The sequence below is a fragment of the Eulemur rufifrons genome, chromosome 5 (genome assembly GCF_041146395.1).
Source record: "Eulemur rufifrons isolate Redbay chromosome 5, OSU_ERuf_1, whole genome shotgun sequence".
NCBI lineage: Eukaryota > Metazoa > Chordata > Mammalia > Primates > Lemuridae > Eulemur > Eulemur rufifrons.
Genome location: NC_090987.1, coordinates 30,595,520 through 30,621,766, shown reverse-complemented (window position 1 = coordinate 30,621,766; position 26,247 = coordinate 30,595,520). Strand labels below are relative to the sequence as shown.

The 26,247-nt window shown below is 37.4% G+C and overlaps 1 protein-coding gene across 2 annotated transcripts in view; it reads left to right on the top strand.

Moving 5' to 3' along the window:
* The window catches only part of GALNT1 (polypeptide N-acetylgalactosaminyltransferase 1), a 93,950-nt gene that overhangs the window by 19,760 nt on the left and 47,943 nt on the right, over positions 1-26,247 (top strand). Inside the window, exons 1-2 of one of the 2 annotated variants that reach the window (XM_069468109.1) lie at positions 17,186-17,242; positions 25,467-25,708. In XM_069468109.1, the coding sequence (XP_069324210.1) occupies positions 25,570-25,708 (139 nt within the window). In that variant the 5' untranslated portion in view covers positions 17,186-17,242; positions 25,467-25,569. Of the gene's footprint in view, positions 1-17,185; positions 17,243-25,466; positions 25,709-26,247 lie in introns of those variants that run through there. The other variant, XM_069468110.1, reaches the window with a different exon arrangement.

The window sequence follows — 26,247 nt, the reverse complement described above, 5'->3', positions numbered from 1 at the left end:
AAGTGAGGCATGACATTTCTGTTCACATCTCATTGGCGAAAACAAGTCACAGGGCTAACCTATATTTCTAGGGGGTGGAAAAGTGCAAACCTACCATGTGTCTGTGGAGAAAATCAGAAATATTTAGTGCTTAGCACTAATGACTATCACAGTATTGTGAGAAATATAAAATCTCATCTGTCTTCCAACTTTATGTGTAACAACTAAGGCTTCGAGACTTATTTACCCTCATCCCTCATGGAACATGTGTAGGGAATGGTATTAAAATTACTCTCATTTTCTTAGCTCTTGTTTATTTTAAAAGCCACTTTTAAGCAATTCGTTAGAAGAAGCCGTCAAGAGAGGAAATACCAATTTCTAGTTTGGATCCCTAGTGCTTTCTGGAAGATACAGAGTTTTCCCTTCTCTCAGGTGATGCAGTGTACCAGAGAAGGGGCAAAATAATTGTATCTTCTTTACTTCTCATTAAAGGAAGACCTTCCCCATCCCTTTCCCTCTTCCTTTTAAAAGTAGCATTTTGCATTTGAATTCTGACATGGGTAAAATCCCAGGTCAGACCCTTGGAATGTTTCAATTGGGGTTTGGGATTCTAGATCAGATCCCTTTGTTTATATCTTTTCCATTTGGAGGCTGGAATTTAAACAGATAGATTCTGACCATCTTGTGTGAGGTAGACCAGTCATAGCACCGACCATATTTATATCACCTTCCAGAGGAAACTTTCTGACCCCCATAGTCCCTGCTCAGAGGTGTTCTCTGTTGGTCCTATTTTGTACTCCTCTGAAGTGTGCACCGTACCCAAGGCAACCAGGTCAGTAGCACCTACTGTGATACAACCAGCTTGAAAAGATAAGTGGGGTCAGCCACTCCACTATCTTCCTGAGAATTTAACTTGCAAGACTAAGACAGAGGCCCCAAGTCCAGCATGGTGCCATGAGAGTGAAAAAGCCACAATCACCCACAGACAATTTGAGGAAGTCTGAGGAAGTGAGGATGGAGAGAAAAGGGACAGAGCAGAGTTGATTGGGGATGAAAAGAGAAAGAAGAGGCTCCTGGAGTGCGGTTGTCCTCATGGCATCCTTGAGGGACATGCTGATTCCTGCTGCTGATTCCTGCTGCTGGAGTCCTTTGTGTGGCCTTGTGTCCTGCAGAGCCTTTGTGTTTCTGCTTACTTCTGTGAGGTCAGACTCTGGCGTTTCTGCCCTGCTTGGCATACCTGGGTTCCTTGCATGCTGTAGGGTTGGATTGGGTATTAGTAGTTGTTGCAGAGACACAGAGTAAGAGCAGCTGAAGCAGGGAAGAGATACTTCTCTCCCATGTCTGAGTCTGGGCATGGACAGCTCATGGCTGGTATGGTAGCTTGTGGCTTCCTGGGATCTGGATTGTTCAACTTCCTTATCTGCTGACCCAGGGTCTGGTTTTCGTCCTTGTGGTCTAAAGTGAAATCTGAGCCATCACATTCATGTTCCATGCAGCAGGATGGAGGAAGAGTGGAAGAAGGGGCATGTTTTAGTCCTTCTTAGACACCTATGTGAAGTTACATGCAAGACTTCCTCTCATATCAACTAGAACCTCACTGCAAAGGAGAGGGAAATGTATCTTTATTCTAATGGTCCATGTGCTAGCAAAAATTGGAGGTTCTGTAACTATAGAAGGGGATATGAATATTGGGGAACATCTTATAATGTGCTTCATGTATCTTTTTTCAAAATTTTGATGTAAATTTAGGATTGCTTTGTCAATTTTTATTGAAAAAATCTATAGAGATTTTGGCAGGATTACTTTTAATCTATATAACAGGTTTAGAAGAATTAAATATTAACAATATTAAATCATCTAATCTATAAGTATTGGATATCTCTCCATTTCTTTCTTTCTTCCAGGAACAGAAAATAACTAAGCACCAGCCATCATAGGGGCACTGTCAGTCCAAATGCAGATATTCCTTCTTAAAAGAGCTTCGCAGTTTTCCTTATCAGTGAACAAGAGTCAAAGCTTTCTAAAATCCCTAAACCTACCACAGTACAGAGCAGCAACATATGTGTAATGCTTCATGTCATATAAAATTGTTCTCATTACAAACCACAGTTTTCCAGAAATCCAGCTACCTAGTTTTATCAAAACTAATATGTATTTTAGCATTTTTTACATGGCAGTGTTTGTTCATTGACACACTTGCTACTGGTGTTTTGTTTTACTTTAAATCTTATCTCATTTACTTTTTTCTGTATTTGTCTTTAGAAAGTTGATTTTTGATTGCTATTAGTGGTACTTTAGAGGATATCTACACAGTAAGTTTAGGGTGACATTGAATTTTTATACAAGAAAAGTTCAGGTCAAAGTGCTATCAGTTTATGCAGAATATATGGGATAACATGAGATTAATAGAGCATTGTTCCTGCAGTCTGTCTCCTGGGATGTAGAAATAGCTTTGTTTTTTCAGACCTCTTCCTTGGAATGTTTTCTCTTGGATAATTTTACCTGAAGCCCATTGGTACCATTGACAATCTCTGTTTGCTTTCAGATTATGTGTTAAATGTATGAGTTGAAAGCATTGCTATACATAATAGTTCATTTAAATTAATTGTAGCTCGAAATTTTATGTTTTAATTCTTCACTGTCTTGGTATCAAAGATATTTTTGAGACTGTCCAAAAACAATTATCCTATAAGAGAATTATTTTAAAAATGGAGAATGGGAACAACTTATCATCAGAAGCATGCAAAGTGATGTGTAGGAGGCAAAATGAATTTTTTTGTATTGATTATAATCAACCACACACTCTTCACTTAGTATCAATCCCCGTAGATTATCCCTCTACATTGAAGACATACATTGTAATAATGACACACCAAATAATAATTGTTTTTTATATTTAAAAATGAAATTAATCTCCAGGATTTCTCTTCAAGGTACATTTGATTCTTTTTGATTAGAGTTACAAAATAGTTCTGAAAGTCATTTTTCTGAAACTAATGGAACATAAATCACTTCTATTTTGTTGTTTTCTTAATCTCCATTGTGCCTGGGACCGTGTATGTATACTTTTATGGAATCAACAGTATGTTTTGTGTTCACATTTCAAAGAATAGGACCAGCAGTATAATTTGTGAGGCCATTTCAGAGAGAAATGTCACTTCAGAGCCCATTTTAGATGGAGGACACACCACCTGTGCGGACATGGAAGCCAGTAAAAGTGTGACAAAATTGTGCAACTAGGAGTGGTTGGATGTGACTGAGAGCAGGGCGTGGGCACGGCTGTAATGGGCAGAGTCCCAAAGGCCTTTGCCTTGAAGGCTCTCCCGTGGGAGCTTCCTGTGGCTGGCTCCTCGCTCTTCCAGTCTCCTCAGAGGAGAGAAGCCTTTCCTGATCACCCAGTGTAAAGTGGCCACCCAATAACTTGCGAACGTGCCAACTCCTCTTTTTATTTCTTTATTGAGCGCTCCTTACTACCTGTCACTTTTTGTTTATTGTCTATATCCCAACACTTAACTACTGTCCCATGAGAACAGGAACATTGTCCTGTTTATTGCTGTAGACCTAGAACCCAGCATAAAACTGTTATTTAATAAATGTTTGTGGATTGTACATAGGTATGGATATGAATGAATATAAGTATGGATATTTTTTTACTATGGATTTTGAATTTTATTCTTTAGATCAGTGGTTCTTAATCTTATAGTTCTGTAGATCCATTTATACTTTTAAAAATTATTGAAGACCCTGAAGAACTTATTTTGTGGATTATATGTGTTGATATTTACCACATTAAAGATAAAAACCATAATCTGTCATAGGATTAGTTTAAAAAAAAAAATAATCTAGAAATTTAAAAATTATTAATTCATTTAAAATAATAATAAACCCATTACATGTATATTAATATAAATGTATTTTTATGATAAATAACTGTTTTCCAAACAAAAAAAATTAGTGAGAAGTATAACATTGTTTTACATTTTGTGCAAATCTCATTAGTGTCTAACTTCTCACTGCTGGATTCTTACACTTTCTTTTCTATTCAGTCTGTTGATACTCCATGTCAGGTAGCCTCTGGACCTCAGCCACATACTTAGGAGGAAATGAGAATAAAAAGGTACATGATGACTTGGCATAGTACAAAAATAGTTTTGGACCAGACGTGGTGGCTCACGCATGAAATCTTAGCACTTTGCGGGGCTGAGTAGGGAGGATCACTTGAGGCCAGGAGTTTGAAACCACCCTGGACAACATTGCAAGACTCCGCCTCTACAAAAAATTTAAAAAGTTCACCAGGTGTGGCAGTGTGGACCTGTAGTCCTAGCTACTGGGAAGAATGAGACAGGAGGATCACTGGAGCCTGGGAGTGTAAGCTGTGATTACACCACTGTGCTCCAGCCCGGACTACAGAGTAAGACCCTGTCTAAAAAAATTAAAAAGAAAATAGTTTTGACCTTGCAGATCCCTGGAAAGGGTTTTGATGACCCCTGAACTGGGGGGAGGAAGGATCCTGTACTACATTTTAAGAATTGCTGCTATAGGTGGATGGTTTTCAAATTTTTTAGTAGCAGGAGTACATTTTCAACTAATATGTATCTTCTCACAAGCTCCAGTGTATAGAACAGATAAAAGTGGAGCTGTTTGGGTTAGCGTGCATGTGTGGTGGGGAGTGGGGAGGAGGGGAGGAAGGGAGGTCCTGGAACCATGCTTTCTCTTTCTTTCTCACTCCTTGGCTAAGCTACTAAATTGGCCAAGGGATTGATACCTCCCAGGTGGGAATATTGGGTGAGCAAAAGTGAGGCAGATGAACATACCGTGGAGATTTTCCACTCTGTACCACAGTTAAACTTTCAGTATTTTATTTAATAGCTTTTTAATATATCACAGCTTACTACTATCATTTTAAGTATTGAAATATAAGTAATATTTAATATTTTATCAAGGCTATTTTCCTTTAAGTACATGATCATTGGTTTGCTTTCACGAAAATATATTTAATTACAATCAGAGACCTTATTTTGTTTCTGGGGTTTATTCTTCCAGTTTTATATAAATCAATAAGAAAATTTACTGTCATTTGCAGCAAACTTGTAGAAACATTTATGTCATTAAATATTGTCTGACTCAGGTTTCTAAAAGGCAATTCGTTCTTTTTGAAGATGTGAGGGTGTGTAAAATAACATTCAATCAAGGTCCGACACTAGGCAAAAGTAAAGAGGTAGAGGGAGTTAAATTTTGGGAATTGGGTAGTCTACTTCTACTTGCTAAATAGAGGAGGGATTCTCATGGTCTGGAAGTGGAGGAGAGTGGCAACTGGCCACAGCCAGACTAGAACTTGGATGGTGTGTTAACAAGGCGGCTTCACCACCACTAGGTGATCTTAGTATGTTGCTGTGTTAAAATTAAAATGTATTTGACTACCTCAGGAAACATTCTCAACTAGGTCTGTTGTGTGTGTGTGTGTATGTGTGTGTGTGTGTTTTAGACAGACTCTCACTCTGTTGCCCAGGTGCCAGGTGAGTGTTGTGGCATCAGCCTAGCTCACAGCAACCTCGAACTCCTGGGCTCAAGCGATCCTCCTGTCTCAGCCTCCCGAGTAGCTGGGACTACAGGCATGCACCACCATGCCTGGCTAATTTTTCTATTTTTAGTAGAGACCGGGTCTGACTCTTGCTCAGGCTGGTCTCGAACTCCTGACCTCAAGCAATCCTCCTACCTCAGCCTCCCAAGTAGCTGGGACTATAGGCATGCAGCACCATGCCTGGCTAATTTTTTCTATTTTTAGTTGCCTAGCTAATTTTTTTCTATGTTTAGTAGAGACAGGGTCTCACTCTTGCTCAGGCTGGTCTCAAACCCTTGACCACAAGATATCCTCCCGCCTTAGCCTCCCAGAGTGCTAGGATTACTGGTGTGAACCAGCCAGTCTATTTTGTTTGCATGTGAAAACTTTTGTAATTTTTTTTTGTCTTGAAAGAGGGATCCCAACAAAAGTTTTAACCCAGTGTTTATATAAAATGTGAACCCTAACTTTATTATCTACTTTTTAAGAGATAGAAGGAAAAATTGAGATGTGAAGAGAAAAATAATGAAACTAATTACAAAGCTGCAAAATAACTGTCTTCAGGTTTGAATTTAAGTATTTTAAGGTGTGATTTAATAGCTCAACTTCATGCTTCTTGATCAACTTCATGATTCTTGTGAAAAGAGAAAAAACCTGTTTTAAAGAGTTATAAATAGGGCACATCTCCATAAAAGACAGAAGGAAATATAATTGGACAAGTTGCCTTCTGGGTTAGGTTTAAAGTGCAAAATAACTGCTTAATAGTGATACTAATTAAATTATAATTATCTTGAGAAATGTGAAAGATAATTCTGCTCATTTAACCATTATATCAGTAAACATTAAGTCCCTACTCTGATCCTATTATGCTTGTTTTAAATTTTTACTTTAATTTTTTGAATAGGTAGCATTATAAATTTTTGAGCATCTCTATTAATATTAAAATGTGTCTAATTTCTATGAAGTAAATGGAGTCCTGTAGTATTAACCTATTTGTAGGCTGTCCTCCATCCTACTTCCCACCAAGAGAAGAGGAAAATACTCATAGTTTCTTATAATTTTATGTTTAATAAAAATCGGTAGTGTGTTATGAGGAAGTAAGAAATGTTTTTAGTATTGGCTACCTGGTTTACGATTGCAGCCCCTGCACTGCTGGACGCTCCTGAGCCTTCCTACCTGACTACGTGATTTCTTCTTTCTTTCCATTGTTCTTACTACCTTCTGTGCTATAATCCAGTTTACTTATGTTTATTGTTTGCTGTCTACTCCTCTCCTCCCGCATAGGCACTTTGAATGCATTAATCTTTGTTTAGTTTACTGATATGTGCTAAGTGTCTAGAACAGTGTTTGGCACATATTTGTTAATTGAATGAATCATTTTTCCTTTGGCTTTTAGAAGTAGAGGTACATTTCTTTTGGGGAAAATATTCAGTGAGCAGACTATTCAGTATTTTAGAGGCTTCTGTTTCTGTCATGGCAGCAGATTAGAGATTCAAAAAAAAAAAAGGCCCCACGTAATGAAACATTAAAAATACCGAACTGAATATTCACAGTATTTTTTAAATGCATATTTGAGCTGACAAGCAAGTAAAGAAATTTCTCAGAGGCCCAAGACAAGAAATCTTGAATCCAGGGAGGAAAGGTAAGCTAATAGTGATACTGGCTGCTTTGCTGAGGGTTCTGGTATCTGTATGTCCCTGGCAGGCTGGAGTTTTGGAGTTTGCAGGGTGACCATGGGGTACTGGACAGAGTCTAGGGATCAGGCAGGGTGAGAAGTAAGATCCAGTGACTTTTGTATAAAGCTAAAATTCCCTGAAAGGTGTCAGTGGGTAAATTAGGACAAAATAAAAAACCTATCCCACAGTGCAGGAGTTGGAAAAATGTGGGGTGGGGGGAGGGTAGGAATGGGGCAAAGAGGGTTGCCTACCTTAGCTTGTTTTTCATTAGAAGGGTAAAATAATCTTTCCTGAGAAATTATAACTACAAGTCCACTCTAACTGAATTTGGGGTTGGAGTTCATATTACCTTCAAAAATAAAAAATAAAAACAAAAACCCAAGCCTAGAATTTACTGAAAAGTGGTTTCATGTTGTTAGGATTGAGTATCAAACCAAATCTTCACTGGAGGGATATAGGAACACAAGCCTCAGAAAATTGTTACAGGTAAAGTTTCTAGGAACGTGATCTCACAATTAAAAAAAATTCAAAAACACTACAAATAAACCACAGTGAGTTAAGCAGCAGAGCAAAGAGACCATGTACTCAGGCATTCAAACATTGCAGATATTCTAGTTTTCAGATGTAGAATATAAAATAAATATTTAATACATTTAGCAAGTAATAAAAATATGGCTGAAGAATAAGAGACTATCAAAAATAATTAGGTAAGCTAAATTCAGCAATGTATAAAGGAAATACTACATATTGAACAAAGGGTTTATTCCAGGAAGACAAGCTTGATTCTGCATTAGAAAGTCTATTAATATGATTATCCACATAAGCAATTTAAAGGTAAAAAACTATATCATTAAAATTAAGATCTTTTAGTTTTTATTTACATAAAAGGAGAGTATAAAGACTAGTTGCAAGTACACAGATGGAAGTTATTGCTCATACATTAACAAGATAAGGATTTTTTAATCACAATAGTATAAATGTATATGTCAATACATATACATATGTAAATGTGAAAAAATAAATGGGCAAAAGAAAGAAAGAGCCATTTCATAGGAGAAAAACGAATAGCCACTAGACATTTGTTATCAGGGAAAATACAACTTAAAACTGTAATACATTGACAAAATTGTAGAAGTTGGAAATAACGGTTATACCACTACAGTACTCTATAACAAAGGTTGGTAGACTTCTCTGTAAAAGGCCAAATAGTAAATATTTTAGGCTTTGTAGTCCGTACTGTCTCTGCCACAATAATTCTACTGTTATAGTGCAAAAAGAGCCATAAACCATACATAAACAAATGGATGTGGCTATGTTCCCATAGAATATTATTTACAAAAATAATATTATGGTTTACTGACTCTTGCTCTATGACACCAAATTTAATGAACTAGTAATTATGTCTACAGGATGAGTCTTAAAAACAATGGATTAAAAAGGTAGCAGAGGCTGGGCACAGAGGATCATAGTACTTTGGGAGGCCAAGGTAGGAGAATCGCTTGAGGCCAGGAGTTCAAGACCAGCCTGAGCAAGACGAGTCTGAACAAAAGAGACCCCATCACTACAAAAAAAATAGAAAAATTAGCCTGGAGTGGTGGTGCACACCTGTAGTCCCAGCAACTCAGGAGGCTGAGATAGGAAGATTGCTTGAGCCTGGGAATTTGAAGTTACAGTGAGCTGTGATCATGCCAGTGCGCTCTAGCCTGGGCAGCAAAGTGAGACCTTGACTCAAAAAAAAAAAAAAAAAAAAAAAAATGTAGCAAGAAAATACATTATAGGATGACTCTCTATTTATGTAAATTCCAGAGGTGGACAATATAAAGGGTATGGATTCATGGGTTTTACCATGGTTACTAGAACTTGACTAATTTTGAATTCTGTCATTGACATTTATAATCTGTGGGGCTTTGGCCAAATTCCCTAACTTTTTGAAGTGTTGGTTTTCTTACCTATAAGATGATGAGCATAATTGTACCTGCTCATTGGATTGTTGGAAAGATTATGTTATATAGTGCCTGTAAAAATGCTTAGCACACAGTAAGTGCTCAGTTATTGTTGCTATGCTTTTATTCTCCTCCTTTAACTTATATCCCTATTAAAAGAAAGACAGCTTTTATTCCTTTGGGATTTCTAGGTGTTTTTTTTATCCAGCCTACATTGCATATGGCTAATATGGCTAATACTAAGGCTTGAGATATCTTCAAGCTGAAGTCTTGAGTAATGTTTGATTTCTTTTACTTAGCACAATTTACAAACAAATTTACAGTTTGTAAAACCCTCTGATGTTTTAGTGTCATGCTTAAATCTGCAAACTCACTGCAGCTTGCTGAATACTCGGCAGAAACAGCTTCCTGTGTCACTTAACTGTCTTCTGTGTCATTTAGCATTGTCCGTAACTCCTTTCTCAGAGCTCTGCCCTCCTTTGTATGACGCCACTCTTCAGATTCTTCTGTGACCTTGCCGACCTTCCAGTCCATTATGATCTGCCCACCCCTAACACTTCGGACTCTTCAGCTTCCTCAGCTGAAAATGAAGATAAAACCCACTTGAAAGAGGTGGTGTTAGGATAAAATTCTCTCTCTAATGCATACTCATCCAAAGAGGAGCCCCATACCCATAGATTATGACTCATTTATGCTGGGGTGGGGTTTGGTATGAAAACAAACAAAACGTCTCGAGTAGTTCCTCTCCCGTTTGAGCAGCGGTGACGGATGAATGTAGTGCGTGTGGCACGTCGCAGGAACTCAGACAGCTTCCCTTCCTTTTTCTGTCTGGGGCTACTGTTCTCTATGCCCTTCCCAGACCACCAAAAATCCTTTATTACAGGTATTCATATTAACTTTCTCCTCTCGAAGGACGGTGACATTGTCTAACTCATCTTTGTTCTCCCGTGGTCTGGTCAAGTGCTGGCATATAGTAAATAGGTACTTACTAAATTCAAACTGAGTGAACAAATGTATACATGCCTTGATTTTTGTTCATAAAACACCAGTGTATGCAATATTTAGCCTAGCAAAGTCCAAAGTTAAGTCCATCGGTAATCTTAATTTAGCTTTAAGCTATCTGAAACACAGTGAAAAGTTATTTCTTTGTTTTAACTTCGTATTTCAAAGAATTCTAACATATAAAAATAGAGGGAATGGTAAAATGAACCCTCTTAAACCTGTATCCATCCTCCAGATTCGACAGAGACCAAGATTTTTCCACACATGCTTCACCTCTCAATCTCTTGCCTACCCCCAAGCCCACGTATTTTAAAGCAATAGAAGACATCATGTCATTTTACCTCTAACTTTCTTCAGTATGGATCTTTTAAAAATGAGAACATCTTTGAATATGACAGTAATGCTGTTATTTCTAATAAAACTAACAATACTTTCTTAGTAGCATCTAATCAGATTTCCTCAGTGGTCCCTAAAGTGCCTGTAGATTTAAAACTCAGACAAGTTTCACACAGTACAGTTGGTTTTTATGAAAAAGCTCTTCTTAAAAGAAATATTAATAAAATAATACCTATTTTTATTTATTTCTCTCCCTTTCCCCCTTCTTTTCTTTTTATTAACCTTTGTTAAGATTAGGATTCTCTATAAAGAAACCGTAAACTAAATGAAACCTGTATAAGGTGAAAGTTTCATCTTTTCTTTTAGACTATTTTGCTGTTCTTTTTTGGGGGGAATCAAGCACTTAGTGTGTATAGGGCAGCACTACAGTTAACAGTACAGCAAAATGCAAAACCGCAAGTTATAGTTAAATTTAACCATTCTTTCTCATGCAGTGAGATAGCTTTATATGCAGTACAATCAGAACTTTTGATGCTGTAAAATGATTTTGTATTCATTAAAAAGTATATACTCTTTGATAATGTTTAAATATATCTTTAAAAAATTTTAGTTATTCCTCATGAATTTATGGTTGTAAGTAGGAAACTTGAGACCAGGCTGTAATGTGTATTTGGAAAAGATTGCTCATGGATGAACTTAATTCTTAAATTCTCTAAAGCTCAAGTGGAGGAATGTCATCTGCAAAAAATTCATCTTTTATTAATAGTCACATTTTTATTAGTAACAAAGACAAACACATGCAACTGCTTAGTGTATTTAAGAAGGAAAAGACTGCTAACTGAAGCCTTGGGAAAAAACAAAAAGAAAAACTAGAAGCAAAAAATTTTAAAAAGTTTAAAAATTTTATAAATAAAAATGAAAAAATAAAGAAGGAAAAGAGGTAACCCAAGTTTTTAGAGGCTTTAGTAGAATGCAATTTTGAGAATTAGATAGAATTTTAAAAAATGATGCAGAAGAGATGTTTTGAGTTATTGGTGTGAATTAAATAGCGGGATTATGTCAGGGATTTTTTTTTCAACAATTTACTTGTTAACTTTCTATTACATTGTTAAGTAAATGACAGCTTAATTGCCCCCCCTTTTTTTTTTTTTTCTGGTTCTGAGAACTGGAAGCAAATCCTATAATCAGCCTCCCAAAGCCCAGAAAAAAATTTCAAAAGTCACTTGAAATGTCATACCTTAGAGTGGATCTTAACTAGTATCAGTGCAGAAGCAGTTTGAGATTATAGGGAAGACCAAATTGAGGGAATGAGGCAGAGAATAGCTATTCACAGAAAAATTAGCAGGAGAGAATGCAGAACAACCATGAAGGTTACAAACTAAGAGAAGTTAAATGACATCAGGGAGAAACTAAGAGAGAAACCAAATTAGGAAAACAACACAAAAACTGATGTACCAAATTGCTGACTAGTTAATGAAAGAAAAGGAAGGATACGTGAGTTTTGCAGTGTATGGTACCTGTGATAAATCTATGACTAACTAGAACACTGTCTTTCTGTAACATGCTAGTAAATGAACAAGTTTTTTTGTTTTGTTTAGTTTTTCAATGGTAACTGAATATTTTGGGTTGTTCTTTGGGCCAAAATCTGAAATCTATTCCCATCCCAAGTTTTGGGTTTTATTTGGTCTATTGAGCAAATTTGAAAACTTTTTAGATCCCAAAAAGTTGCTTCAGTTAATATCCAAGTAACATCAGATAGTGTTTTAAGAGAAGGAATTCTCAAAAGAAACTTCATGTTTGCAAATGTAAAAGACAACCAAAATTTCATCCTCAGAGTACTTTGGTATTTTTCATTTCTTCTCTTCTCCCAGATAATCCAGTTGTGGAGGAGGGAAAGTATGGCACTGAGCTTGGAGAAGTATGGAAATACACAGAGAAGGAAAAATAGGGGAAAGGGAGCGACAACAGAGATTTCCATTTAGTTTGCAAGTTGTTTTTGGTCTTTCTTATCCCCAGTCTGAGCGCCAAGAGACTGTGGGATCTTGCAGTCTTGTTTGTTATCCAAACTGGCAGTGTAGTACTGGTGACAATAGGATAGTGTCTGTGTTCTCAAGAGTGTGGTTGGCAAGTTTCTAGTGAATTCTTTATCGACTCTTGTTGGCCAACTCAATAGAGTGTACATGTTGCCTTTGCATTCCCTCTTGACTTGTTGGCCAGCAATTGTTTGTGGGTAACATTTGAGAATCTCTGTTTAAAATCTAAAACGTAAAAGATTTTTTAATAAAAAATTTAAAAGCTATAGAGAAGTACAGTTAGCAGAAGATAAGGAGCAAGTCATGAACCCACCTTTCCCCTATGTCTTGTCTTGACAGTCTGCCCCGTTTCCTTCTGTGTCAGCATTAGATTTGACTGCATCTAAAAGATCCCTGCATCCCCCCTCCTCCACAAAAAGGTGCTTTAAACAAGATAGAGGGGTTTTTTCCTTGCAGGAAGTGGCAGTTGTGTGGTCACTAAGGACCTAGCTCCTTTTATCTTTCTGTATTGCAATCCTTAGCTTGCAACTTTCCTTCTCAAGGTTATCTCCTGGTTGCAAAGAAGGTCCTTGCAGCTCCAACCATTGTGTTCACATTCCAGGCAGCAGGATCAAGGAAGGGGTAAGGGCAAAAGGGCCCATCTCCCAGCGAAGTCAGTCCCTTTAAAAATCTTCCCCACAGCCCCACCCAGTGATTTTTGATTTTATTTGGCCACTCTAATCTGCAAGGCAGTCCAGGAGATTGTCACTTTTGTTATAGTAATAGAACAGTTTGATTTGTAAGAAAGAAGCAGAAAATAGACATTGAGCTCAACAACCATTGTCTGCTACAATTTAGAGCTTTTAATATAAAAAAAAATTCCAATGTAGTTAAAGCCTTTCCCTTCTCCCTCAGAAATAACCAGTAATATGAATTTGGTCTATTATTTTCATCTATATTATTCTGCCTTTACAATATATGTTTGTGTCCATAAGCAATATGTCTTATTTTTTTAAAAACATGTTTTAAAACTATGTATTAATGGAATACTGTGCATATTTTGCATATTGCTTTTATCTCATTCAACATTGTTTATTCACACTGGTGCACATAGTTCTCATTTATTCATTTTATGTGCTGTATAGTATTTTATTATACAGTTCATTAATCCATTTTCTTTTTGATGTACATTTAGGTTGTTACTTTGCTGGGGTGGGGGGAGGGTGCATTATAAACAATGCTGCAATCATGTCTCCTTATACGCTTGTGCACATTTCTCCAGGGTATGTCCCTAGCAGTGGGATTACTGAGTGATAGGATAGTTAGTGCTTTCTTCAGCTTTACTCTATATTGCCAGATTGCTCTCCACAGTGGCTGTGCCAAATTACACTTGGAACAATAGTATATGAGGATCTCATTTCCTTTTTCCTAATGGTTGTGTTTTTGCCAATATGATGAGATCAAATTGATTTTCCTGAGTACTACTGAGGTTGAGCATATTTTTATATGTCCATTGACTGTTTATGGTTCCTTGTCTTTGATTTGCTCATTGATATCTTTTGACCGTTTTTCAATTGTGTGTTTTTTTGTTTGTTTTGATTTGGAGACGTTTTTAATACTATACATTCTGATACTAATCTTTTCTTCATTATTTGTGTTGTAGATATTTTTTCCTAGTCATTGGTTTATCTTTTAACTGTCTATGATGTTTTTGGTTGTATTAAAAAATTAATTTTTATGTAGTAGAAATTATTCTTTTCTTTTATGATTTGTGCTTTTTGAGTATTGTTTAAGGAATTCTTCCCTACCCAGTGACCTGAAGATATTTACCTATATGTTAGAGTTTTAGAGATTTTACATCTTTAAAGGATTAATGATTTTTTTGTAAAGTATGAGGTAGGAATTTTGTTTCATTTCTATATATGGATGAACACTTAATGAATAGACTGTCCTTTTCACACTGATTTGTAGTGACATCTCTGTCATACATCAAGTTTGCATACTCATTTGGGTCTGATTCTGGGCTCTATTTTGTTTCATTGGTCTTTTAATCTTTCTCTGCATCATGTATCACACTGATTCATTGCGATAGCTTGATATATGGTAGATAGAGTTCTCCCACCTTGTTCAAAATTGTAATGGCTTTCTTGGCCTTGCTCTTCCATGTGATTTTAGGGTCTACTTTTATTTATTTATTTATTTATGAATGAGTGAATGAATGAGACAGAGTCTCACTTTGTTGTCCAGGCTAGAGTGCCGTGGCGTCAGCTCATAGCAACCTCAAACTCCTGGGCTCAAGCGATCCTCCTGCCTCAGGCTCCCGAGTAGCTGGGGCTACAGGCACATGCCACCATACCTGGCTAATTTTTTCTATTTTTAGTTGCCTGACTAATTTTTTTCCTACTTTTTAGTAGAGAAAGGGTCTTGATCTTGCTCAGGCTGGTCTTGAACTCCTGACCTCAAGTGATTCTCCCACCTCTGCTCCCAGAGTGCTAGGATTATAGGCATGAGCCACTGCACCCAGCCAGGATCTACTTTTAAAAGTCTAGAAAAAACTATGTTGGGATTTTGATTGGAACTATATTAAGTACATAGATGAATATCAAGAGAATTTATTTCTTTACTGTAGTAAACCTTCCACACACAAGCATGGTATCTTTTAATATTCTTTAGATCTTTCTAAGCAAATTTCTAGTTGTTATTAGAGCAAAAGAATTCAGTTGAATTTTGTATGTTGATCTTGTATCCTTTGCTAAAGGTTCTCACTAGTTCTAATTGTCTTTATTTTTTTGGATTTTCTATCATTTCTTTTTTTGTTTTCTTCTAATTCTTAAATCTTTTTTTTCTTCTTATTTTACTGTGCTGGATAGGACCTCCAGTACCATTGTTGTACTAGGGTTCTTTTGATCTGTCTTTAAATTGACTGACCTTATATTCTTTTGTCTGTGATCTGTTAATCCTATCAAGTGAATTTTCCATACATTTTCCATGTATTTTTGTTTTACATGGTTCTATGTGGATAGTGTATTTCCTAGTGTCTAAGTTCACGGTTGAGGGGAAGGGAAAGACACGTATTTTCTGAAACCCGAACATAGTGTGTTCTATTGTAATGATTTGGTATTTGTCATCAGAGATAAAAATAAAAACATGGGAAGAAATCAATGACTTATCTGGCCATTGCCCTTCAAAGTCCTTAGCATGATAGTCAAGGTTTCCCCTGTTCTGTACACACCTCTTCAAGCATATCGCCCGTTTCTTCTGTTTGCTATTCCCCAGATAGTCCCTGCGTTTTCCTGCCTCCCTCTTTTAGCTCTCGCTGTTTTGTCTACTTGAAATATTCTTTTGCCTTTTTTCCTAAGTCATACCAATTCCCCAGCCATTCTCTCCCCCCAGTTTCTCTCCTTTGGGCACTGTAGCTCCTTAATAACTTTTGGCACCTTTTACAAAAATATAAAAGCATTTTGTAAATTGTGAAATGCTATACAAACTCACCTTCTTATCCCTCCCTCTATATTGCAAGCTTCTTGGGGATAGAGACTGAACCTTTCTCATGTTTATGTGCATCAGGCCACTTAGCATAGTGTCTTGCACATACTTGACAAAGTTTGAGTGATTTAGGGATGTGTAATTCTGTGATAGATTAAATAATGCTGTGTCTAAGATGGACATGTCATACACCAGATTCTAATTGTAACTATTAAATTTATGTTGAAATTCTACTTCCATGTGGTCTCCTATAAAAGTAGGCTCCTTCATTTAGATCCTCCACTGATTTATATCTTCATTTGTTCTTCACAGTATACATACATATCTAAATTAATAGTTGAAGGTTGCAGAGTGGTATATCAGGATGTTTTGGTCTTTAGAAGCAGAATACCCTGGTAATCAGTGAGGGCTCTATCATCTCACATAACAGGAAGTTTGGACATTAGGAGGTTTCAGGGTTGGTCTGGCTCTGTGGTATTGCCAGGGTCCAGTGTCCTGTCCGTGTTTTCACTCTGTCACCCTCAGCACATTGATGGTGCCGTCCACATTGATGCTGGTTTCCCTCATGGACACAAGATGGCTACAGCATTTCTAAGTGTGCTGTACAGTGTCCAAAGGTGGAAAAATACAGTTTCTCCTTCAGCATCTGTATGAAGGGGCATAACTTTTCCCAATTGCTTCCCTAGAGACTTCCCCTGGAGTCTCATTAGTCAGGATTTGGTCACTTGTACTGGCTAGAGGAATAGAAAGGCCATGGTTGTCTTGGACTAATTGGGAGTAGATGGCCAAGCATGATCACTTGACTTCAGTCCGGGGTCCAGTGCAGTGACAAATGTGGGGGTAGGATAAGGAACAAACACTATCTGTCACAGGTGCTGTCTGTGTGTCTTTGGTCTTCCCACCTGGGAAGTAAAAAGGAAGAAAGATAATTCTATAGTATTTCCACTGAGTGTGGTGTTGAATCTCAGTAATACTTTATTCTTTGACTCACTCATTCATGTAACAGACAGTAGCTGAAGATGTATTTTGTGCCAGGTACTGTGGCAGTATTGGGGGAGTAGCTGGGTGAGACATGGTCCTTGTACTCAGGCGGAAACTGGCCTATAGTCCGGTGGAACAAGGTGGCTGAGATAAGGGGGGAGGATAGAATTACTCTGAAATAAACTGATTTTAGGAAATTTATTTTTCAACAGGAGATGTGGGACATGTGGATTTGGGATATGAATTCATTTGAAAAACCACTTTGGGGTAAGTTGATAGTTGGAAGTGAATGACTTCAGGGTTCTACTTCTCTTTACATTGGGATTTGATGTTACAGCTCTGTGGGTTTCAAAACTGGTGTTGATTGGACTTTATGCCTCATATACACACAAGAGAATGGCTTGTCCTAAAATTCCAGTTTAGTAATTTGGGAAATATAACCACAAAGCATAGTCTCAGTATAATTGCTTATTATTAATACAGTCACTTCTCATTAGAGAGGTCAGTTTGAATGCAGAATAAAGACCAAGTTCAGAAATCCAAAGATATTTATTATATAGGATTTAACCTGCTTGAGCTTATTACTCAGTAATCCTGTCATGTGATCTGGAAATCATTCACAGAGCCCAGAGTGGAAGATACAGGATGAAAGTTTGTCTCTGAGCTTTTCTTTGCAGTGCTCCAAATGGCTGTTTGAATTCTTATTGCGCCAGTACACATATGAAAGGTTCCTGATAATTTGTTTCATCTAAGAAAATGCCTCTAGAAATAACATTTAAAATCTACTGAGTGGCCGGGCGCGGTGGCTCACGCCTGTAATCCTAGCACTCTGGGAGGCCGAGGCGGGTGGATCGCTCAAGGTCAGGAGTTCGAGACCAGCCTGAGCAAGAGCGAGACCCCGTCTCTACTAAAAATAGAAAGAAATTATATGGACAACTAAAAATATATATAGAAAAAATGAGCCGGGCATGGTGGCGCATGCCTGTAGTCCCAGCTACTTGGGAGGCTGAGGCAGTAGGATTGCTTAAGCCCAGGAGTTTGAGGTTGCTGTGAGCTAGGCTGACGCCACGGCACTCACTCTAGCCCGGGCAACAGAGCGAGACTCTGTCTCAAAAAAAAAAATAAAAAAATAAATAAAATAAAATAAAATCTACTGAGTGTGTATGGTGTTTGAGTGTGTTGTTCATTCCCTCATTTAATTTAGTGCAATGGGACTATAAGGTGGGCATGTTTTTCTCACTTAAAGGAATGAAGAGGCTCAGGTTTTGCAAATAAAGTAACATTGCTAGGGTCACATAATTACTATGTGTTGGTACTGAAATTTGAACCCAAATTTGAATTTTAGCATTTTGCCTAATAGATACTCACTTTTATTTTAATATGATTATGTTGGGAGTTCCCAGTTTCAGTGGTTGGCTGGGAGAACACAGAGGATCTTAGCTAAGATTTATTACAGCAAAGGGAAAAAGTGCATGGGGTAAAGTCTGGAGGAAACCAAGAGTTCTCTCTCTGTGGAGTCACACAGGATGTGCTTAATTCCTCCAGCAATGAACTGTGACAACATGTGAAATGTGGGAAACTCATTAGAGACTTAATGCCCAAAGTTTTTATTGGGACTGGTCATGTAGAGACCCTCTGCCTAGCACAGACCAAAATTCCAAATTTCCAGAAGGAGAGCAGGTGTTTAACATAAACTGTGTTGTTTGTATGAACAGTTTAGGCACAGTGAGTCAAACTTATCATTCAAGGAAAATTACCATTCAAGTTCTAGATGCCAGCCAAAGGCCAACCTTGACTTCCAGGCCTTTCTAAGGATAGCAATCTCAGGCCCAGGATGTTAACTTTTTTCTTGTATACTGATTTATTAATTTGGAAAGATTGGAATTATGATCATCTAGCTTTTGACACATAAAGAAGTAGGTATTATGACAAACCAAATTCCTTAATGGTATCTGTTTGGGGGGGGAGGGTCCCAATCGCCACCGATTTGCTAGAGGGACTCAGGCAACTCAACATAAAGTTGTACTCATGGCTAAGGTTTATTACAGCAAAGGATACAATGCAGGGACAGCAGGAAGAGGATGAATGGTAGAGAGGTCAGGCATCGGGTTCCAAGTCTTCTCTCTGTGAGAATCACATGGACATGCATTTCTGTCCAGCTGTGGATGATAACGATACATACAAGATGTCTCTAGCTGGAAAAGCACACAAGTGTTCCAGTCCAGAGTTCTTATAGGAAGCCGGTCAGATGGGCACATTCTTGTCATATGACCAGCTCTGGTAACAGAAATGTGGGAGCCTACACCAGATACCAGGTACATGTCATGAATCTTGATGAAGTAAGGCAGTGCTGACAGCCTGATACATCCTGACTCACTGCCTGGAGCATACACAGAAAGATCATTAACAGTGACTGTGAACACTCCATGAATTTAGTTCTCAGAGTTTGGCTGGGGTCATTGCCATGGCTCCAGGCATCCCTTGGACAAGATTAGCAAGAACTAAGTAAAAGAGACCTGTTATGTTAACTCTTGTCGCGGTATCCTACATGAAATAATGTTGCATTGTGCTGAAGGCGATATTTAATGCTAGATATAGTTTTCAGAGTATGATATTCTAAACTCAGAAAAAATAATTGAAAGTAAAATAGTTGGCAAGTTTCATTTCTCTGAGAAGTTTATAAATTCTTTACTTTTAGGGATTTATATAATGGCAACTTTTGGATTTCCCATTTTTGTCCACAATTATTTTTTTTTTTAATTTCAGAATATTACAGGCACAACTATTTGTATTATATACAGATATATGTTATGTTAAAGATCAATACAGAAATACTAACTTAAAACAGTTAAGATACAACAGAATTAACCTTCACTTTGTGAAAGTCTTTCTTGTTATTGGCTTTTGAACACAATGGGATTCTTTTTTACAGAATTTGCAGATTCACAGAAATTTCAGTTTTGCAGAAAGCAAATAACCCATAGTGTGTTACAAAAATTGCCTGATTCCAGAATATAGAATGAATCTTGACTATATATTTATTGCTATTTGAAACCTGCTTTATGTTATACAAAAAAGACAAAGTGGATAGGGAAAGTTTCATGCCTGAAAATGGGAAGTTCTGAGTTAACATAATTAAACAAGTTTCCTATTTTTGCTTATTACAGAACTTCACAGACTCTTTAGTGTGACAGTATGCAGTGCGAATCTCCCAGGGCGAGTAGAGTATTAAAACATCTCCCTGACTTACCTGGCCATGGGAGTCTAGCGAGGACTCTCAGGTGTGGGTACTGCAGTATCAGTGGTCTTTAGGACAAAACGGGTCTATGGGAAAGACCGACTTAAGGACAGTGGGAAGCCAGTAAAGGGTTTTAGGTAAGGGAGAGACAGAAACAAAACAACTGTAGAAAAAACTTACTTTAAACAAATTCTTGTATCTTATGCTGCCTTCTGATAAAACCTTTTTAGAACCTTTCCCATCTGGATGTTTCTTTTCCTGTCAGATTTCCTGAGTTGGTGTTTCTCTTTTGTAATGTGAATGGCATGTCACTTACTGGTGTTTAATAATGTGATTAGGTGTGGGGTTTTGCCTTGGTGTTGTGCCGTCTACAGTATCTGACGCAGTATCAGGAACATCTTTGGCCAAGACTCAGTAAATGTCCAGAGAGCTTGAAATGAATTATGACGCAAAAATACACATATATCTCATTTTATTGTGCTTCCCAGATTGGGTTTTTTCTTTCTTTCTTTTTCTCTTTTACAAATTGAAGGTTTGTGGTAACCCTGCATTGAGCAAGTCTCTCATTTTTTCCAGCTGTTCATCTCTGTGTCACATTTTGGTAATTCTTGCAATATTTTAAACTTTTTCATGATTACTATATGTTATAGTGATCTGTGATCTTTAATGTTACTATTGTAATTATTTCTCTCACTTTAAATCAAAAGCTAGAAAAGATTAAGGTTAGTGAGGAAGGCACGTAGGAAGCTGAGATAGTCCAAAAGCCAGGCCTCTTGTGCCAAATGGTTTGTAAAGTTGTGAATGGCAAGGAAAAGTTCTTAAAGGAAATTAAAAGTGCTACTCCAGTGAACACATGAATGATAAGAAAGAAAAACAGTTTTATTGCTGATATGGAGAAAGTTTGGGTGGTTTAGCTAGAAGGTCAAACCAGCCACAACATTCCCTTCAGCAAAAGCCTAATCCAGAGCAAGCTCCTGTCTTCAATTCTGTGAAGGCTGAGGGAGGCGAGGAAGCTGCAGAAGAAAAGTTTGAAGATAGAAGAGGTGGCTCATAAGGTTTAAGGAAAGAAGCTGTCTCTATCACATAAAAGGTGAAGCAGCAAGAGCTAATGTAGAAGGTGCAACAAGTTATCCAGATGATCTAGCCAAGATCATTGATGAAGATGGCTGCACTTAACAGATGTTCACCGTAGATGAAACAGCCTTCTATTGGAAGAAGATACCATCTAGGTCCTAGGATACTAGGACTTTCATAGCTACAGAGAAGTCAATGCCTGGCTTCCAGGCTTCAAAGGACAGGCTAAGTTGAAGCCAATGGTCATTTACTATTCTGAAAATCCTACGTCCCAGGGCCCTTAAGAATTATGCTAAATCTATTCTGCCTGTGCTCTATACCTGGAACAGCAGTCTGAATGACAGCACATTTGTTACAGCATGGTTTATTGAATATTTTAAGCCCACTGTTGAGACCTACTGCTCAGAAAAAAAGATTGCTTCCAAAATATTACTGCTCATTGACAATGTACTTGGTCACCCAAGAGCTCTGCTAGAGATGTACAAGGAGATTACTGTTGTTTTTATACCCGCTAACACAACATTTATTCTGCATCCTGGGGTACAAGGAGTAATTTCAACTTTCCTGTCTTATTATTTAAAAAATACATTTCATAAGGCTATAGCTGCCATAGATAGTGATTTCTCTGATGGATCTGGGTAAGTAAATTAAAAACCCTTCTAGAAAGGATTCACCATTTTAGATGCCATTCCTGATTCATGGGATGAGGTCATAACATTACAGTAGTTTGGAGGAAGTTGTTTCCCCCTCTTTACCTTGAGAAAAAAACTTCAAAATACAATTTTCAAAGTCTGGTTTTGTGATATATTAATTTTTTCTATTATGAAAAACATTGTGTCAAACATATAAAATTGGCCTCTGTGAATTTCTTGGATCAAATAATGAAGTCTGAAGACATTTTTAATATATTACTTTAGGATTTTGATGTCCTGTAGTCTCTTAAAGGACCAGAATTTGTTGTGGGACAGTTCTTTTCACCCTCAACTCTCCGTCTTCCCCACCTATTGATTCATTCTCCTATTGAGCTTTTGGAACAGGGACTTGGTTTTTCTTATATCCTTAATTTCAAGGACAGTGAACAACACACAGAAGACGCTTAAGTGGAGAATAAAGGAATAACTTTAAAATAACGATGGGAATAAAGGTATAAATTGTTTCATTAAATATGTTGTACTAGTTTTCCATAAACAAAATTGAAATAATATTGGTTATCACATATGAAAATTAGAATCGTACCTACAATGCTTAGTACAAATTAACAATTTTTTAAACAGCTCTTTAGAAAGAAAAATTATCTGCCACATTTAAAAAAACATTTTCCATTCTTTTCAACTTTATATATATGTTTGATGACAATGATAAGCATTTGTGGCAACATACATGGTACTTTATCTTCAGTTTTTTTAAGATATAGGGCCACCTTCATTTTTCCTTTAAACAACATTAAAAATATTAAATTTCTTACATGTTCTTTACATTCTACCAGATTTTTCCCTGATACATTTATGCTATTTTAAATGAATCTCAAAGAAATAATTTACTATAACTTACCCCTTTCTAATACATTTAACTGAACTGCATCCTTGAGTCTTAAAGTAATTAGCCAAAATGCAGGTGCATTTGACAAACGGGAAGACAGGTTAAAATAGTATCTCTTGTGCCATTCCATTCTTTTCTTTCCTTCATTTGGAAAACATTTTCTGAGGGTTTACTCTGAAGCTATAGAGATGAGCAAGCCTTCCATGATCTCATTCCCTTGCAGGGGAACAGTAATAGAAACCCCAAATTGTCAAGGACACCTCATCCTTAGAGCCAAACCCTATGGACATTCGGTCTGTCTTTGTTGTCTTTCTCAACCTCAAAGAGGGTCTTACATTCATCCCTGCTCCTTCCACTAAACTTGTTTCCCTGACTTCTCCTCATGCTTCTCTCAGAGGGGTCTGTCTTCTGTGATTTGTGGAAGGTTGTGGGTTTCCTGGGGTTCTAGCTCCCTTTTTCCTCTCTGCCCTCTTCCTGGGCCACCTTGTCCCCTGACCCCAGCTACTTCTTGTGTGTGCCTGACAAGTCTGCCTTTTCACATCAGACCCAGTTACCCACCTGGCTCCTCGTGGACACCCCTTGATAACAGGCCTCTTGCATTCAGTGTGAGATGAATCAAACTCATGTTTTAGTCCACGTTTCCTTTCTTTGTTGCTTTACCATCATCCATCTGGTCACCGGGGGCTTAAATCTGAGGGTGATTTTTCACCTCCCCTTATCCCGGTAGGGTGCGCCACACAGCCCTCCCCTCCCAGACACACCTCCCTCTGCGTTTCACCTTCAATTTCAAAATCTAATTATGGCTTCCTTGCCAAAATCAGATAGGAATGCACGCGAAGTTATAAAGATTTATATTTACGTATTCTAGACTGTAGGCATTTTTTAGGGGTGGGGAATCAGATTTTAGAGACCATAAAGCCACATTTGAAACCCAGGTGTTGCACTAACAGTCAGACTGTTTGCTTTGTTTACCAAGGACCAAAAGAGGTAGCTTTTCACATAAAGTAACTCAAAATATAAATTTATATATCTAGCATCTCTGGTGAGAACTGTTGTTCCATGACATTGCACACTATAATACTTTAGGTTCTCCCCTCACCCTTACTGATACCACTGAAGTTATCAGTAGTTGCTCACTGCAGGTGATACCGGGTCAGGTATTGAGTGGCATGATTTTGAGGTAAGATTATGACAGTAGCATCTTTGTTCTCACTTTGCAGCCAGGGAGTGTTGGTTTGGTGAAAGGAGGAATATAGTCAAGAGATACAGTCCCCAGAGAGATGAATATAAACAATAATACTTTGTGTTTATTAGTATCACTTAGTGTTTTTTCAGGTTGCTGTCCAGCAACCTTGTGAATTCGGCAAGAACTACTGTATCTATGTCATAGATAAACCCACTGGCCTGCCCTGAATTGTTCAGGAAAATACACCTCTGCCGGCCACAATGGAACACGTCACACAAAGTTGCCCTTGTAAGAAGCTGCTGTGTCACTCATCGTGGCAATCCTTCAGAGTATCCGCTTACGTACCTTTCAGCATGGGCACATGTGCAAAGTGTGTTTCCTTAGTTCACTGCATCACAGTGCACTTTGGGCTTGTATTTCTCCTGATCATGAGTGACAGACCTTTGAGCCTCAGAGTCAGCTGCTCAGTGGGCAATTCCCTGCCTCTCTAAGGCCCCCCAGACTGCTCTAGCGTGCTCCGAGATGAACTCCTTATATTCGAGGAACCTTTTAAATCAAACTATCCCAAATGACTTTCCAAATTTGATGGCAGTTCCTCCAGTCATTTTCTCAATAGAAACAAAGGGAGGTAGGAGGGTAGGAAATAGAAACTAAAAATCAGGGAAGTCTATAAAATTACTGTCAGAGCCAAGACTAGGCCTCAGATCTTATGATACACCCTTTTCTTTTCCATTATACTTTCCACGAGTCTGTTTGCTGGATAATTGGTGACTGTTGCATTTTTAGAATCGATTCAGTGGGAAAGAAGGACTAGAGTTAGCCCAATATGCTGCTGTAGTACAGGCTGCAAGGAGGGGACTCATTTTAATTCTTGGGCCTGGGACCTGAATGTGAATAGTTGAAATGCATCAGGAATCACTGGTTGCTTAAACGCCCGTGGCAGTTAATAGCTTCATTTTTGCCTTAGTACTTAATATAGCAATTGAATGGAAAGGTAGGTAAGACCCTTGTGTTTGATGGGTGTGAAATAGTAGCTCACTGTTGTTTTAATTTGCATGTCCTAATTATAGGGAATGGAACACTTTTCTACATATTTGTTGGTTATTTAGGCTTCCTTTCTGTGAAGTGCCTGTTTCCGTCCTTTACCTGCTTTCCTATTGGATGGTTTTATATTGATTTGTAGGTGTTATTTGTATGCGAGTATTTTTCTTTTTTTCTTTTTTTTATTACTTGATATAGACTGGGGGGGTGTATATTCTTGGTATTATAACTTTTTACATATTTTATAAGACTTTTTCCAAGTCTGATTTTGAAACTTAGTCTTCATGGTCAAATTTCTTATTCTTAGTGATAATTAATAATTTATATTATTTAATATTCATAATATTAACCTTATAATTCACTTTCTAAGTTCTAAAGTTTTAAGTTGATCTTTTTTCTTTTTTCCTCTATAGGGTATGAACGTGATTTCTGATGAAACTAGATTGGAATAATTTTCATGATCTTTGTATATTTATATGTATATATTTTAAAATTTTGCATTTGACTTAAAGTGCCATGAGAAAATTTGCATATTGCAAGGTGGTCCTAGCCACCTCCTTGATTTGGGTACTCTTGGATATGTTCCTGCTGCTTTACTTCAGTGAATGCAACAAATGTGATGAAAAAAAGGAGAGAGGACTTCCTGCTGGGGATGGTGAGTGATATTTTATAATACAGCTGTTTGATAAATATGTCACTGGTTTTTACTAATTTATTTGGATAATATAAAATTTTAACTTTTTTAGATTAATAGTAATTACTGGCTTCCTATAATATATGTGATGATTATATATACAGTTCTCCAGTGGGTTCTTAAACAGTTAAAAGTATTAAAGTATCATATATAGATTGCTAAATTCAACTTTTGCATTCATTGTTAAATGTAGTTAATTTTCTACATGTTACCAAATAATGTGGAACTCTCATAGTTGGAAATAATCAAAATTGTACAGAAGATTAGTCTAATGCTGTAATGCTGAGTGGAACATTAATATTGCATTGTAAGGTACCAAAAGAGATTGCTCCTGCTTTCCCATCTCTGTCCTAAGGGGAAGAAGTCTTTATAGATAAATGTGATTTGGAGAGTTCTTTTTGTTAATGCTGTAGATAGCTCCAGTTAGTGCTTTTAGGGGGAGCTTCTGAAAAGATTGGGCCATAGAATAGGGGCTGCAATGAGATCATTGCAATGTCTGG